Source organism: Physeter macrocephalus, chromosome 15 (assembly GCF_002837175.3).
Source record: "Physeter macrocephalus isolate SW-GA chromosome 15, ASM283717v5, whole genome shotgun sequence".
In the NCBI taxonomy this organism is placed as follows: Eukaryota; Metazoa; Chordata; class Mammalia; order Artiodactyla; family Physeteridae; genus Physeter; species Physeter macrocephalus.
In genome coordinates this window covers 73,534,362-73,550,676 of record NC_041228.1, presented here as the reverse complement: position 1 = coordinate 73,550,676, position 16,315 = coordinate 73,534,362, and the positions used below count along the sequence as shown (strand labels likewise).

General features: G+C 39.5%; 1 protein-coding gene across 2 annotated transcripts in view; it reads left to right on the top strand.

Moving 5' to 3' along the window:
- The window catches only part of RAB2A (RAB2A, member RAS oncogene family), a 71,520-nt gene that overhangs the window by 16,966 nt on the left and 38,239 nt on the right, over window positions 1-16,315 (top strand). For both annotated transcript variants that reach the window (XM_024127064.3, XM_055091255.1), the window contains exons 2-3: window positions 9,674-9,745; window positions 16,142-16,209. In XM_024127064.3, coding sequence (XP_023982832.1) covers window positions 9,674-9,745; window positions 16,142-16,209 — 140 coding nt within the window. The remainder of the gene's footprint in view (window positions 1-9,673; window positions 9,746-16,141; window positions 16,210-16,315) is intronic.

Sequence of the window (16,315 nt, the reverse complement as noted above, 5' to 3'; positions counted from 1 at the left end):
CTCAACCACTGCGCCACCAGGGAAGCCCATTCAGTCATATTTTTCCCTTGATCCCTGTTCTTGTAAATGTTCATCAAATGAGAATAGAAGTATTCTAGATTCTTTGGCTGATTCGTCTTGCCGTGTTTACTAATGTAAATATTGTGGATGGGTTCTTTCATTGGATATGTGATTGGATGAGATGCTGGAGAATAATTTCCAAGTTTGTTTTTTACAAGCTGCAGTAACATATTACATTGCAACCCAGGGTTCAGATATGTGTGTAAGTGCACATATATATCTAAAACAATAGTTTCCAAACAGCACTCATCCTAACTTTATTTAGTACATACAGTCTAATATTTGCTGGTTTGTTCTAGTTCATTTTTTTACTGCCTAGTTGTAATCCAGTAAATTGATTTCATGACCTAACCGGTTACAGCCTACTGTTTAGAAAACACTGCACAGAGGACCTCTTTGGATCCAGCATACGGAGACATTCTGAGATTCTGAGAGGTAGTTATGCTTCAGTTTTCTTCATTCTGATTCTTCTCACTCTAAGCCATTTTCCACCATTAAAACAAACTAGTTCAGGATAGTCCCAAGAGTGGGAGGAAAAAAGGAAAGAGATGCTATTTTTAACCACGTTCTGCTCTCTTACTTGCTATTAAATTTAATATTCTGTCGTTTATTTCTATGTAAATTAGCAAATGCTCCATTTTATTTTTCAATTTTTAAAAAATGTAAATTGCACCTAGCTTTGTTTTTGTGAAAATATTGCACAAACTAGGTCTTTCCTAAGGATATCTAAACTCGGCTTAAGTTAAAAAACATCCTTGACTTAACCAAGTTAAATTTGTTTTATTTTAATGAAGCATGTATTTTAACCATATTAGTTCTGTCAGTCAGAGTCCATCTAGGAGACAGAAGCCACACAGGAATTCAAACAGGGAATGTCTGGTGTAAGGAACCACTGACTCTAATGTGGGATTAGAGTAATGGGGAGTTGGCTAAGAGCAAGGAAGGAAGGAACAAGCAAATCTGGCATCCAGACTTCTTTAGAGGCTCGCAGCTGAGGCCCACCTGGTGGCTGAGAATTGCACTTGAGGGGCCATGATGGGTTGGGAAGCTGTGGGAAGCCTTCTGTGGGGCGGAGCTGCTCCTGGGAGCCCCTGAGAAGCAGCCTGAAGGGGCGCTGGGGGCCACTGGCCACAGAGAGCTGGAGTGCTACTTTCTGCCGATGGCACTTCCTATCATGCCAGCTGTCAAGGGAGAGACGTCCTCGTCTCTCCAGCAGGACAGAGAAGGTCTGGAGCAGGAGGCACTTGACTGATAACTGGCACACCAGTACACTTGCTAGAGACCTGATGTTTTCAAAGGGAAATTACACTTAAATTAGGGGCAGATACTATTAGGGATGCAGTTCTTAATTTCATGCAGTCACGTTTTCATTCTCTAGCATCATTTTTCTATCTGAAAAAGCCACTATGGGGAATAAAAATTTTTTTGAGAAATTGACTTTTTAAAATGTAGACTAAGTTTGTCATTAAGTAGAAAAGGCGAGTATGTCATTTTGTGATCTTTTCAGCGAGCATGCGATACACATGCTCTTCACTCACTGAGCATCTGCTTTCTAAGCCAGGCCGCAGAGCAAAGTGATTTTCTGCAGGTAGATGTGTGAACTGATAATAAAAGTTTAATGTGAGAAGTGCTTAATAACGTACCTGTAGAGTACTGTGCCGTAGCATGGGATGATGTGTTGGTCTGCCTCTGCGTACTGGGGAAGGAAGAAGAAGCACAGACGTGTTACCATTTATTCTCTGCATGCTGTTTCTTTTATTCCTCACAGTAGCCTTCTGAATAAGGTGAATGGTATGATTACCATTATACAGGTAAGCAAACAAGGCCTAGAGACCTGAAACAACTTTTTCTACCAGCAGCACACACAGGATCCAAACGTAGTCCGGTATTTATCCCTTAAACAGGTGGTGTGTGTTGCAGTGCAGGAGGCTGCAACAGTAAACGTTTACCAAATGTAAAACACAGTTCTAAGAAGAATTTAAAAAGTGAATCAGGTGTGTCCCTGCCCTTAAGGGGTTTATAGTCTAGCAGTGCTGGTAGAATGTGATAAGGGCTCTGATTGAGGTCCTGGAGAAAGCCTGGAACTTCACAGGGTCCAGAGTGCCTTCCTCCTCGGAAAACTTAGGGTAAGATGGCATTTGAGCTGGTCCTTGGAAAGTGAGTAGGGTTTAGACAAGTAAAAATGTTAAATAATCAAACTCTAAAGCTAGGCAAAAACCAGAAAGGTAGTTGTCATTTATTACACATCTGCTAAGTACCATACCTTGTACTTTCCTCATTGCAAACCATTCAGCTTAACCGTAGTATAGACCCTGTGTCAGACAGTTAGTGAAAATAAGGAAAGATAAGTTCATTAGACATGTTGGACTTAGGTAGGCACTAGGTTGTGACAGGTTAAGGTAGAGTTTAAACTTTATTCTGTAGACAGTAGAAAATATTGAAGTTTTTAAAGGAAGGAGTACAGGACTAGAGTTACGACTAAATTAGAAATTAAATGTGTATATACACACCCACATACACATGTGTATGTATATGTCTATATATATTCATGTTGTAATACAGCAGCAGAGACATACTAGATGCTAAATGTAATCCTTCTATCTTTTCTCATCCATCTCTGGTGCAGTCATATGTAGTACAGATTAGAAAGATGGGGTATAGTTGGATGGTTACTACAGTGGTCCAGGTAGGAAGTAATGAAGGCCTATCTAAGGCAATGATAATGAAAATGAAGAGGAGGATACTGGTGACAGTTGGAATTAACAGGATTTAGGGAAGGATGTTGTAGGGAGTGAAAAAATTAAAACATTTGCAGGCACTTTTCCATCTCAGAGGAGTACATACTCCAAATGTGAGCTCTTTTTCATATATTTTTTAATATGAAAGTAACAAAAACACATGATACTGTTAAAACATTATGGAAGGGCAGAAGACTGGATATGAGGGGAGGTGAAATATGACATCATACAAAGAGAAACCAAGCAGGGGGAATACAGAGGTTAAAACTTTGTTAAGCCTAGAGGATCAGGCTACACAGTGACTTCCTTCCAAAGGGTCCAGGATGAAAAGGGAGGGCAAAAGGCTTACTTTACAGTGGAGGAACTTGGCAGACTACCTCAGCCAGGTGACCAAAGTTAACATCAGCAGTAATCAGTCATGTTGATAGTAGGTACCCTTTTGGTGAAAATCATACTCTATCTCTGTCATCTTCCTCCCAAACACCCGTATTCTAGTTAGTTGCAGGGAAAAAAAATCAGACAGATCCCAGCTGAGGCACATTGTACAGTATACCTGACCAGTACTCCTCAAGACTTTTGTCCAGGTCATCAAAAGCAAGGAAATTCTGAGACACTATCACAGCCAAGAGGAGCCTGAGGAGACACGACAGCCAAGTGTAATGTGGTGTCCTGGATGGGATCCTGGGACAGAAAACGGAGGTAGAAACTAAGGGGGAAAAAATCCAAACTGCGGAGGAGGTTTCATAAAGAATGCAGGGTAAGAAATAAACTGCCAGGTTAAGGCTTCTCCAGTCCCCATAGTGGCTGAATAAAGAGAGTGGTTGGAGCTCTTCTAAGCCTGTGTTTTACTCTTCCGTGAGGCCTGCCTTCTTCATCTGTTGGTCTGAGCTCAGGTCTGGATGTGGTTCCTGGAGCCCATGCCACACACAGGGTGAGGGAGATCACAGAAACCTGGCAGTGTTCCTTCCTCTTGCATTTACAGCAGAGGATATTGCTTTTTTCCCAGAAGCCAGACAATTATATTGATTATTTTATATACACACACAGCCAGGAAGTCTCCATATTTAAGAGTCAGAAAAATACCTAACTCACTTTGGGAAGGTAGGCGTGCACTATGGAAGCTTCCTAGAGGTTACAGCATTTGAGTTGAGTTTTAGAAATAAGTAGCTGTTAGCTAAGTGGACAGAAAGTCACTGAGTATTGGAGAAAGAGCTCTTAAAGTATGCTAAATAAATATGTGCAGAGGCCTGATGTATAAGGAGTACTAGCCTAAGGAATCAGAGACTTTTAGCTGAGGTTATCTGCTTTACTCATTTTCATGGTTTTGGTCTCATCTCAGAAAAAGTGTTTTAGTACTTGGGGTACTTCATTATTGTAAAACGAAGATAAAGAAAAGCGGTAGATGATTTGCATCAAGGGAAGGAGGGCTAGTTCTCCACATCTTCCTATTTCCTTTTCATTTTAGTGATTCTTTAGCAAGTCTTTCAGCCTTGTCTGCGTATTTGTTTCTATACCTTCCAGTTTTGAGGAAAAGATGTCTTACGTTCTTAAAGCTACATCCTCTTGAGAACTTTCTTTAATTTCTTTATTACTAAGCTCAGTGCCTGGAATATAGTGAGTACTTAATAAATATTTTTTGAGTGACTGTCTCTTTCCTACCCTCCTAGCCTTCACTGAGAGATTTTTCAAATAAATGCTCTGTATTCCTTGCTTCCTTTTTCCCTTATTACTCACTCTTAATATTTCTGGTGTTTTGAGTCTCTTTATTGATTACAGTAGGAATTATTAGAGACAGAGTCAACAAGACTGGGAGATGAGCAATGTAAAAATCTAACGAGAAGAAGGAAGGCAAGATTACTCTTGATAAGTGCATTGGTTTTCTAGGGCAGCTTAACAAATTATCAGAAAGTTGTTTCAGGGCTTAAAACAATAAAGGGCTGTTTCTCTCACAGTTCTGGAGGCCAGAAGTCTGAAATCCAGGGATAGGCAGGGCCATGCTCCCTCTGAAGGCTCCAGGGAAAATCCTTCCTGCTGCTTCCAGCTTCTGGTGGCTCTAGGTGTTCCTTGGCTGGGGTAGCACAACTCCATTCTCTGCCTCTTGTCTTCATACGGCCTTCTCTCTTGCATATCCATCTGTCATTGGAATTAGGCCCAACCTGAATCCAGGCTGATCTCATCTCAAAATCCTTAATTATATCTGCAAAGATCCTTTTTTCAAATAAAGTCACATTCACAGGTTCCAGAGGTTGGGACTTGGACATATCTGTTTGGGAGCCATTCTAACTCACTACAGTAAGCCACCAGATCAGTATCTAGTTGCAGTAATTGAGAGGATTGCTGTCGTACATGTGAGGGGGATGATGTTTGGAAAACAAACCAGCAGCATGAAAACAACTCTGAAGTCATTTTATTTAAAAGAAAATTGTAACTAGCCCTTTTACATTTATTTATTTCATTTGATTCTTACAACAGTTCACCAAAGTGTAGGCGTTTCCCCCATTTTATAGATAGGATTTTGAAGCTCAGAAAGGTCAAGTACTTGCCCCATGTTACAGCTAGTAAGTACTTGCCCCATGTTACAGCTAGTAAGGGATTCTGACCAGGGTTTTGAGGCATAAATGAAATATTATGGAAATCCAATGTACCATTAGTTCTGCCTGAGGATTGGTAGAATCTTTGGAACAGGAATGCTTTAGTGAAGAAGGCATAGGAATCCCTAAGCTGGAATCTCTAAGCATGAGTTTTGAGTTGCCAAGGAGTGAAGTGTTCCTTGGTAAGAGATATGGGGGAAGAACATGGTGTCATTTCAGAGGACAGGAGATGGTGTGTTATGCTTAAATCTAGGGTCTCTAGACTGTGGTATGATAATATGATCTATCGGAATAACAGTTTTGCAGCCTAACTGCAAAGAACCTTGTTTACTGTTTTGAAGGGCTTGAATTTTATATTTTAAGCAATATTCCGTGAGAGTGGGTTAATCACGTGCATTTTAGCAAAAATTTCACAGAGGTTTATACAAGTAGGTTGGAGAAAGGGCAAAGGCTAAAGGCAGAAAGACCAGAACTAGAGCATTGAGGATTAAGAGGAGGAGAGAGCATGGAATTCAAGATGTTTCTGAGAGAATTGATGAGATTGGTGAGCCGTTAGCTGTAGATGGTAAAGGAGGAAGAGGAATTTTCTTGTTGGTGTGATGCACTGGGAACCAACTCCAGAGATAAAGAAATACTGAAGGAGATGCTGAGTTTGTTCTGAATTGTTGGAAGGATGGTAGGCAGGAAAATGAAAAGGAATGGATTAGGTTTTGGAAGTTTGAGTTTCAGCCCTGAAGGAATTAAAGTGGACATGTTCAGTAGACAGTTGGATGTAATAAAAGTGAAATTAATTAAGATGGAGGCTGGAGAGATGGATTTTGGTAATCACTGACTAATTTATAGATGTAGGTTGGGGCTATAGAACTGGATTAGTTCTCTCAGCTGAAGAGAAAAGATAACCAAATATGAGATGGTGGTGAAACCTCCAGTATTTAAGGCTTGCATGGAAGAAGAAGAGCAGTTGTCACAGAATTAAGGGACCAAGGAGGTGGTTATAGCCTGATAAAGCCAGAAGCGATCATTTTCTAGGAGGTTGTAGGCAGATAAACTATATGGAAATATTTTATGAGCATAAACAGATCCTGTTTCTGGATCAAATAAATTGAGGACTGAGAAAAAGACTAGTTAATTCAATTTTGGCAATCTGGAAAAGTGTTGGTGATTGTGAGCCAGGAACCCCAAGTATTTTATCCAGAATTAAAACAGTGGAAGTCAACATATATTGAATAAGATGAGCTACCTGTAAATTTAACCGATCCTGACAAATGATCTACAGATGGGTGATTAAGGAGACTTGGGAAACACCACAGTGGCACTTGGATATGTTCTCTGCATTGAAAGATGCTTTGATTACCTGAAGAAAGAATATGGTGTCTTGAAAGTGAAGTCAGTATTTGGTCAGAATAAGTGGTATTGTTATTGCTAGAGCAATCCATACTCTGTTGTGAGGTAAGAAAAGGGTTTCAGGCTTTTGTATCATTTAAATGATTACCAGACTGTGAGATGATTCTTGAGGTCCCTCAGTAATAAAGTCTGTGATTTCTAATTATAATTTTTTTCTATACCATATGGGGAAATTTCGAATGTTAAAAATAGAAATGAAGAAAAGAGACAGAGGAATCTTAACTGCATGTTGGTAAGTGAAAGAAGCCAGTCTGAAAAAGCTAAAATACCGTATGATTCCAGCTATATGACAATCAGAAAAAGGCAGGACTATGGAGACAGTAAAAAGATTAGTGGTCTAGGAGTGAGGGAGCGACTGATAGGCAGAGCATAGGGGATTTTTAGGGCAGTGAAACTATTCTGTATGATACTGTAGTGGTGGGTACAGTATACATTTGTCAAAATCCGTGGAATGGACGGCACCGAAAATGAACCCAGATGTAAACTGAGGGCTTTAAGTGATGATGTGTCAGTGTACGTTCATCAGTTGTAACCAGTGTTACCGCTGTGGTGCAGGATGTTGATAGGGAAGGAGGCTGTGCTCCCCTGGGGCAGGGAGTATATGAGAACTTGCTGTACTTCCTGCTCAGTTTTGCTATGAACCTAAAAGTGCTTTTAAAAATAAAGCCTCTTTTTAAAAAACAGAACTGAAGATTCACATCTCAGTTGTTCACCTATTTTGTACTTTAACACTTAAAAAATAATAATTTTCTGTTACAAATGAACTTATTTACAGAACAGAAACAGACTCACAGACTTAGAGAACGAACTTACGGTTACCAAGGGGGAAGGATGGGGGGAGGGGATAGTTAGGGAGTTTGGGGTTGACACGTACACACTGCTATATTTTAAATGGATAACCAACAAGGACCTGCTGTATAGCACAGGGAACACTGCTCAATGTTGTGTGGCAGCCTGGATGGGAGGGGAGTTTGGGGGAGAATGGATACATGAATATGTATGGCTGAGTCCCTTTGCTGTGTACCTGAAACTATCACAACATTGTTAATTGGTTATACTCTAATATAAAATTTTTAAAAACACACAAAGGACTAAAAAAAAAAAAAAAATTTCTTTTCTTTCTCTCCTAGATCTGAAAGGTTATTCAAGGGTGTTAGAAATCTAATGAGTTTGTGCCTTTTGTAATGTAAAAGAGAAATTGTGGATAAAAGAAAGAGAAGAAAACCAAGGTCAAATGTTTTGAAATTCCAATTTTTTTTCAGTTAACTAGAATTTTAAAACATTCAAAAAACTTTGAACAAATAAAATAGTTCCTAAAACACAACCATACACACACACACACACACGCACACACGCACACACGCACACAGAGTAGACCATGTATTTGATTTGTTACTGGGCATTTTGACAATTATTATAGCATTTGACACTAGGGCCAGTCATTCAGCAAAATTATTAAGTGACTTATCTCTGCCTTAAGACAGACAGCAAGTGGCAAGGTATTTGTTGTCCTTCTCTCATTGAGCGGATAATCTAGAAGACATTGAACAGTTTAGTTTGCGTCACTTAAGAAAGACCTTCTCCAGCCCTTCAGTCTCTTTTGTTACTCTTCCTCATAGAACTTTATTTTCTTCTTTCAAATGGCAGTCATTATAATTATTTCAAATTACAGTTCGTATAGATTATTTGCGCACTCATTCTGTTAAATTTCTCTCCCTGAGCTAGATTGTAAGGTAGGAAGCATATCAGTTTTCCATGTGCACAGGTAGCATTCGATAAAGGCTTTTTGAGTAAGTGAATGAGTGAATAAATGATGACTGCCTTTGTGTTTTGTTTTTTTTTTTAACATCTTTATTGGAGTATAACTGTTTTACAATAGTGTGTTAGTTTCTCCTTTACAACAAAGTGAATCAGTTATACATATACATATGTTCCCTGCCTTTGTGTTTTGTAAGTGCAGGATGCTACCAAGTAAGCAGATTCGGTCTAGTGTGAGGTTACGGGCCTGAAAATGAGTAGGAAGTGGTGTGGTAGTCAATATTCAGTTCTCCTCAGAGAGCGAGTAGGATGTATATAGAAAATTTGCCTTTAATTTGGGAATTTGGAAGTTATTCAAAACCTCAATAATAGAGTGAAGGAATGCAATTCAGATTAGAGTCGATCCTGAAATGGATCAGCCAGAAGATAGAGTGAGCAGCTTTTCCCAGAAAAGTAGATCCCGAACACTTACTTGTTTGTTTGTTTGTAGGAGACTAAGATAAAATAAACTGTAAAAAGAGGAAAGTACTATGTTTTTTAAATATTTTCACTACTACAGAAAAAACAGAAGTGCATGAACACTCCACTGCATGAGTCCTGCGGTACAGAGTCTGCTGGGAGGACCTGGTTGGTTGTCTCCGGGAGTTGCTGCCGCTCTCGTCTTTCAGATTGAAATGCCCAATGAATGCAAAAGAATGAAAAGGGTGTTTTGGATTGGTCAACACCTTTCACCCAAATCATCAGTCTTCTCATTCCCTAAGAAATGAGAGCACTGGGGCTTCCCTGGTGGCGCAGTGGTTGCGCGTCCGCCTGCCGATGCAGGGGAACCGGGTTCGCGCCCCGGTCTGGGAGGATCCCACGTGCCGCGGAGAGGCTGGGCCCGTGAGCCATGGCCGCTGGGCCTGCGCGTCCGGAGCCTGTGCTCCGCAACGGGAGAGGCCACAGCAGAGGGAGGCCCGCATACCACAAAAAAAAAAAAAAGAAATGAGAGCACTGAAAAATCAAGGCAGATTGTTCTCAGAGCACCAGAAACCCTAGCTGCCTCTTTTCCAAGTACTCTTATGAAGTATTTCTTAATTTCTGTGAATTTTGTCCCTTAAATTTTTTTCTTTTACCTTTCAGGTGTTGGTAAATCATGCTTATTGCTACAGTTTACAGACAAGAGGTTTCAGCCAGTACATGACCTTACTATTGGTAAGTTTTATAAAGAGAAGCATTTAGAAGTTTTGGGTAGTGGAAATGGAATGTGCTAGAGGGCTCATTCCATCAGTGATGAGTCAGAAATCAGTGAAACTAGATTTGTTGCTGTACAGAGTTTAGTCTCTATCACTTTTAAAAAAATATAAGTATGTATAGTAAAAATAATATTCCCCAACTCTGTAAAAGTGGTTGGAATGCAGCAAGACATTAATACTTGATTTTGATTGTATTTAATGATGAAACAATTGATTGAGAGACAGTATATCATAGGGAGGGGTTAAGAGCAGAGACTCTGGACCAGTTTGTCTGAGTTCATTCACATCAGGGCTCTGCTGCTAACTAGCTGGGCAAGCCCCTTTCCCACTCCATGCCTCAGTTTCTTTACCTGTAAAATGAGAAGAGTAGTGGTAACCATCTCACAAAATTATTCTGAACAGTAAATGAGTTAATAAATATGATGCATTGAAACAGTGCCTGGCAGCATGTTAAGTGCTTTAGGCTTACCTATAATTATTAATTGAGAAAAGCTACCATCAAGCATTTTTTAGTTTCCTCAATTGTGAAGAATAAATGAGACAGTTACTGGTAAGGAATGGTCAACAAATATTAGCTGTTATTACTATTAGCTACACTAGTTTTTATTATTAGTGATATTATTCATTAATATGCAAAAGTATAAAATTAAGTGAAAAACTAAAAACTTTTAAGCATACTGTTTCAGGGTTCTTATCTGTTTTAAAAAAATCATATTTATACCCTGAAAGCTAAAGAATCTAGATTATTCTTCTATGGCTGTAGCCCAGTAACAATTAGAGATTAGTCAACCATGAAGAAACAAGGTAACTGGAAATCTAGTTAAACTTTACAATTGATAGTTTAATGTATCTTTTCAGCCAGTGACTGCTTATGTTCTATAGGTATGATTAACTCACTATTCATAACAAGTTGATTCTCATGTCCTGTGTATTTTTAAAATACCAAATCGAAGATAGACTTTATGAATCAAATTATTAGATCAGTTAATAGTATTCAAGCAAGCCACATGTACTTTGTAGATATATTAAAATCTTTCCTTACTGGCTACTATCAATAGGAACATGCAGATTCCGTTTTCATTTTGACAGTTTTAACTCTATATCCAATAACGATGGGTAAACAGGTACTGCTCTTGCCTGCTGATCCTCATGACGCAGTTTGACTTTGGTGAGCTCGTCTTTGTGTAGGATCTGCTCTTTGCTCCCTAGGTCTGAACCTTGAGGCCATCTCTTAGGCATGATTCAGTCCCGAGACAACTAGCCAGTTGTTTTTCATATAGGGTACTAGACAAAAGTGTCTTCCTTTTCGTCGAAGCTTTCCTGTAAATTTCTAGTTGTTAGGGCACACCTGATTGGGCGGATGGGCCTGAGCCTCACTGCTGTTAGAAATCGGCATAGGCTCTACTTGTGGGAGCCCGTGTAAGGGGGAGTAGAGCAGAGGGGGTTTTTAGAGGACTGTAACCCATGTAACTGTACCAGCTGGCTTCCCTCTGGGCTCGCTGATGCGTGGCGCTGGGAGTTAGGAGGCTAAGAGCCAAGAGAAGCTGAGGGCCTTCTCCCCTCTCCCCTGGGGTTAACCGTGTGCCCTCCGTGGCTTCAGCCACAGCCCCTGCCTGACAGGCCCGCTGGTGGTCTGGCTCCTGGGCTCTGGGAACCCTGGTTTCTCTCTTTGCCCCCTGGCCTAGGGACAGCAGCAGCTCCGGCTGTCCCTAATCTCTGGGTTGCTTTACCCTCTGCTCCTTGGGCTTCTCAACCCTTCCTGTAATGTAAGCAGTTCCCTGCTTTAAATCCCCTCTGTTTTATTTATTTATTTTTTTAATTTTTTTTTAACATCTTTATTGGAGTATAACTGTTCTACAATGGTGTGTTAGCTTCTGCTCTACAACAAGGTGAATCAGTTATACGCATACACACGTTCCCACGTCTCTTCCCTCCTGCGTCTCCCCCCCTCCCCATCCCACCCCTCTAGGCGGTCACAAAGCACAGAGCTGATCTCCCTGTGCTATGCGGCTGCTTCCCTCTAGCTATCTGTTTTACATTTGGTAGTGTATGTATGTCCACGCTACTCTCTCACGTCGTCACAGCTTACCCTTCCCCCTCCCCATGTCCTCAGGTCCATGCTCTAGTAGGCCTGTGTTTTATTCCCGTCCTACCACTAATCTCTTCATGACATTTTTTTCTCTTAGATTCCATATATATGTGTTAGCATACGGTATTTGTTTTTCTCCTTCTGACTTACTTCACTCTGTATGACAGACTCCAGGTCTCTGTTTTAAATACCTACGTATGGTTTCTGTTTTTCTGGTTGGACACTGACTACTATACCTTGTGACACCCATCACAAGAATTTATTTTTCTGACATAAAAACAATTTAGAAGGTAATTAGCGCATGTTTTTTAAAGGAATGTGGGAATGATTGCTAAAATAGGCATAAGGCAGTATCTCGATTCTGCTGCGTACTTGCCTTTGCTTGATGAATAGAGGAAGGTATAATATAAAATAATGATGACAATGGACCCATACCAAATACTTACTGTGTGCCAGGCACTTATTTTGTATGTAGTAACTTTTATTTTTATTGAAGTATAGTTAATTTACAGTGTTATGTTAGTTTCAAGTGTACAGCAAAGTTATTCAGTTATACATACATATATATATGTTCTTTTTCAGATTCTTCTCCATTGTAGGTTATTACAAGATACTGAATATAGTTCCATGTGGTATATAGTCGGTCCTTGTTGTTTACCTATTTTATATGCAGTAGTGTGTTTACGTTAATCCCAAACTCCTAATTTATGCACCTCCCCCCGCCCCCTCGCCGCTATCCCCTTTGGTAACCAGAAGTTTGTTTTCTATGTCCTTGAGTCTGTTTCTGTTTAAATAAGTTCACTGGTATCATTTTTTAGATTCCACATATGTAGTAACTCTTCTAATCTTGAAAAAAAAATTATGAGGTGGGTATCACTAATACCATTTACAAATAAGAGAAACTAAAACACGGAAGAGATTTAATAACTTAGCTTGCTCAAGGTCACACAATTAGTAGGTATCGATTATTGAATGCTCAGTAAATGGATACTGTGCAAGGATGCAAGTACTTACTCTACAAGGATGGTAGTGATCTAGAGGTAATTTAGAAAGTGTGTATTTACCTTCAGAGTATTTTGTCCTGGAAGGTTGAAAGTGACTAACATATCTGAAAAAAATAAGCATCACTCCCTGACTGTGTCAGGTAAATGAGGCCTGGCCTTTGGTTCCACAGACAATTTCTCTGGCAGCCAAATTGGCTGTTAATTGAAAATGTATCTGGCAAGAGAGCCTCAAGGGCATAGGGGATGATGGTTTATCCCATTAAAAAAAAAGAAATAAAGCAAAAGATAAGGAAAACTTTCTAAGTGAGATTCTCAAGCATATATATACTTAAGGAAAATGTTTAATAAAATTTTTTACAATCCAGAAGAGAAGTATGAGGTTTTTGGGTTTTTTGTTTGTTTCTGAGAGTTCTAGGACACTTCAGGTTTCAGTATTTTCTTCAGCCACGTAGAATACAAAGGTAAAACCTGCATTGAACCCAGTTATGAGAAGGTAAATGGGAAAGAGTTAATGTTTTTGAGGCTGAAATTGAATTCTTTGTTTCTGTTTCACTTGATAGTAAAACAGAAATCATAGTTTTTCAGTAATCAACAGGGCTTGTCAGTTTTTTTTTTTGGCAGTGTATACCATTCTTTATCTTCTTATCATCATTCTTTATCTCATTCCTGGATAATACAGTAGCCTTTTAACTAGTTTCTTGGCCTCTTGTTTTTTTATTCTCTGTCCTGACCTTATTAATAAGTGAATTTAAAATAGCAATCTTGGGCTTCCCTGGTGGCGCAGTGGTTGAGAGTCCGCCTGCCGATGCGGGGGACACGGGTTCGTGCCCCGGTCCGGGAAGATCCCACGTGCCGCGGAGCGGCTGGGCCCGTGAGTCATGGCCGCTGAGCCTGCGCGTCCGGAGCCTGTGCTCCGCGACGGGAGAGGCCACAGCAGTGAGAGGCCCGCGTACCACAAAAAAATAAATAAATAAAATAAAACAGCAATCTTATTATATTTACCTGCTTTAGAACCAACCCTGATTTTCATGTAACATGTCTTTAAAATTGGGTATGTTTTTAGGGGCAAAATCTTTGTTTAAGGACTTTTTAAGCTTCAGTAATCTCTTGTGTACTTACTTTGAATAAAGTGATAAATATACCAAAACTCAATTACGGCTTAAGTTAAGGAAAGGGAATATATGGAGTTTTATATAGAACCCACAGGAGGGTGGGGACGTGGACTGGGGAAGGGGCAGGAATGAAGCATCTTAAGAGGCCAGGAAGCAGAGAGCATCTCAGCCGTCCTACAGCAGACGACGGAGCGGTTGCCAGTCGGTTTTAGCGTCTTTCTCCCTCTACCCAAGGTGTCATTTCCAGAGAAGGAGCCGCTGCTTGCCCTCACCTGCCCACCCTTGGTAGCAGTCAAGGGTCTGTTTCTCATTTGCAGTTGTTTTTCATCAAATTTGACAGTATGCATTGGATTTAAGAAATCTTGAATCCCATTGAGCCATGCAGATGTTTTTGGATTGTGGTTAAAAACCCATCCATGACAGTGGAAGGAAAAATCGGATTTCTCTGTGGCTATAAACAATAGATTCAAGAAAAGGCCTCCATTTTGTCAGCTGTCTTGCTGATGTGTAGAATTCTCTACTTTAGAACATTCCTTTTAAATACTGGATATGTCAAAGAACATTTGTCCCCTACTTAGTCACTGCTTTCTTTCCTCAGCTACTCGTTTTCATGTCGCTAACGGTAAGCTGGTGGATGGTTGTTTTGGGTGCCCCCCACCCTGTGGCACACAGTGTGTATGAATAAATGCATGTAGATAGATAAATATGTAAACACTGTAACGGTTTTATATGACATAGGTTTATAATTTTGCATTTTTCATTCTAATACCTCATGACTCCTAGGTCCCTTTTCTTTGGCTTTCCCGTATTTCTGAGTCTAAGAAACATACCGTTAGTTTCTTTGTATTGATTATGCCCCTAGGGTGGAATAAGTAATAAAATATAGAGTAGAAACTCCATCAAGTTACATATCCTGGGAGGCTAAGTTACCTTTGTACTCACTCTCTTAGTCACAGTTGGGGGAATTAACAGGAGATGCTGAAATGGAATTCTGGCACTGGGCAGTATGCCCTTTCCTGGGCAACTAACTAAAAGCAGTTTTTCTGCCAGGATGACAGCTGGTTTCTGGGGACCATGTGTGTCTTCCCTTCACCCTGACTCTGATGTAAATGCTGATAGAACACACTCCAAGCAGTAATGATGTGGTGTAATGTGAGTGATAGACTTCTTGCAGAGTCGCCTTCACAGTTGTTTGCTATTCTGAAATTACCTCCTCTTATTCTCCTCCTCCTATTTTGATGATTAAGTGAGTACTTTCAAAAGAGCTGATACATGCAGGGAAGAAAGCCAGAGTAGTAAACTGATAAGTGTAAAGTTTGTATTCCCTTTGACCTGCAATCCTATTTCCTGTAATTTGCCAAAAATCATAATCATAAGTTGAAAAAATTTCAGCATCAACTACTTAGTGAAAATTTGAGAACAACCAAAATTTGTAGCAGTAGAGTAACCAACTTAATAAAATGCGTGTGTATATAGAGATAACACACACACACAGGAATCTTATGCAGCCATCAAAAACAATAGTATAGTTTTATATATTTTTTGATTTGTAAAGATACTTTGTGGTACGGAATAATGTTGATGACACAGTGACTGAAAAGCAAATTGCAGAACAGCATTTATGTGTTCCCATTTATATAAAATTGTATACTTCTGTGTATATTTTATTCATGGAGCAATGTCTGAAAATATGTTTAAACAATGGTCATCTCTAGTGGATGGATTTGGAGATTTCTTTCCTAGTTGATAACCCATGCTGGGAACCAAGACGATGATGTTGAAATTCATCTGTCCATTTCAGTGAATTTTATACCACACTAATAGTTTTTAAGAAATTTTAATATTTGTGATTAATAATTATGGTTCTTGACTCTCATTTCTAGATTTTTTAAGTATTACAGAGCCTGCAAAACATGAAGACCACAGTTGGTTTCTTGTCTACACTAGACTCAGATATCTTAGTGTTTTAATTATATCCTTAGCCTCTGCCTTAGCTTACACATTTTCTAAGGATAGGAGCTATATTTGTTACTCTGTGTATCACTTGGCATAACATGTGCTAGAAATAGACAGCCTTTTTAAAAAAAATCCTTAAATGTGAAATATATTCCCACTAGTTTGTATAACAAAAGATTTTCTGTCCTATTCAGGTGTAGAGTTCGGTGCTCGAATGATAACCATTGATGGGAAACAGATAAAACTTCAGATTTGGGATACAGTAAGTATAGCAGAAATACACTGTATGACCTCAAAGTTGTTTTATAAAATTACATTATACGTTTGTTCTGTTTTAATGTTATTTTATGCCTGTTATGGTTTGTTAG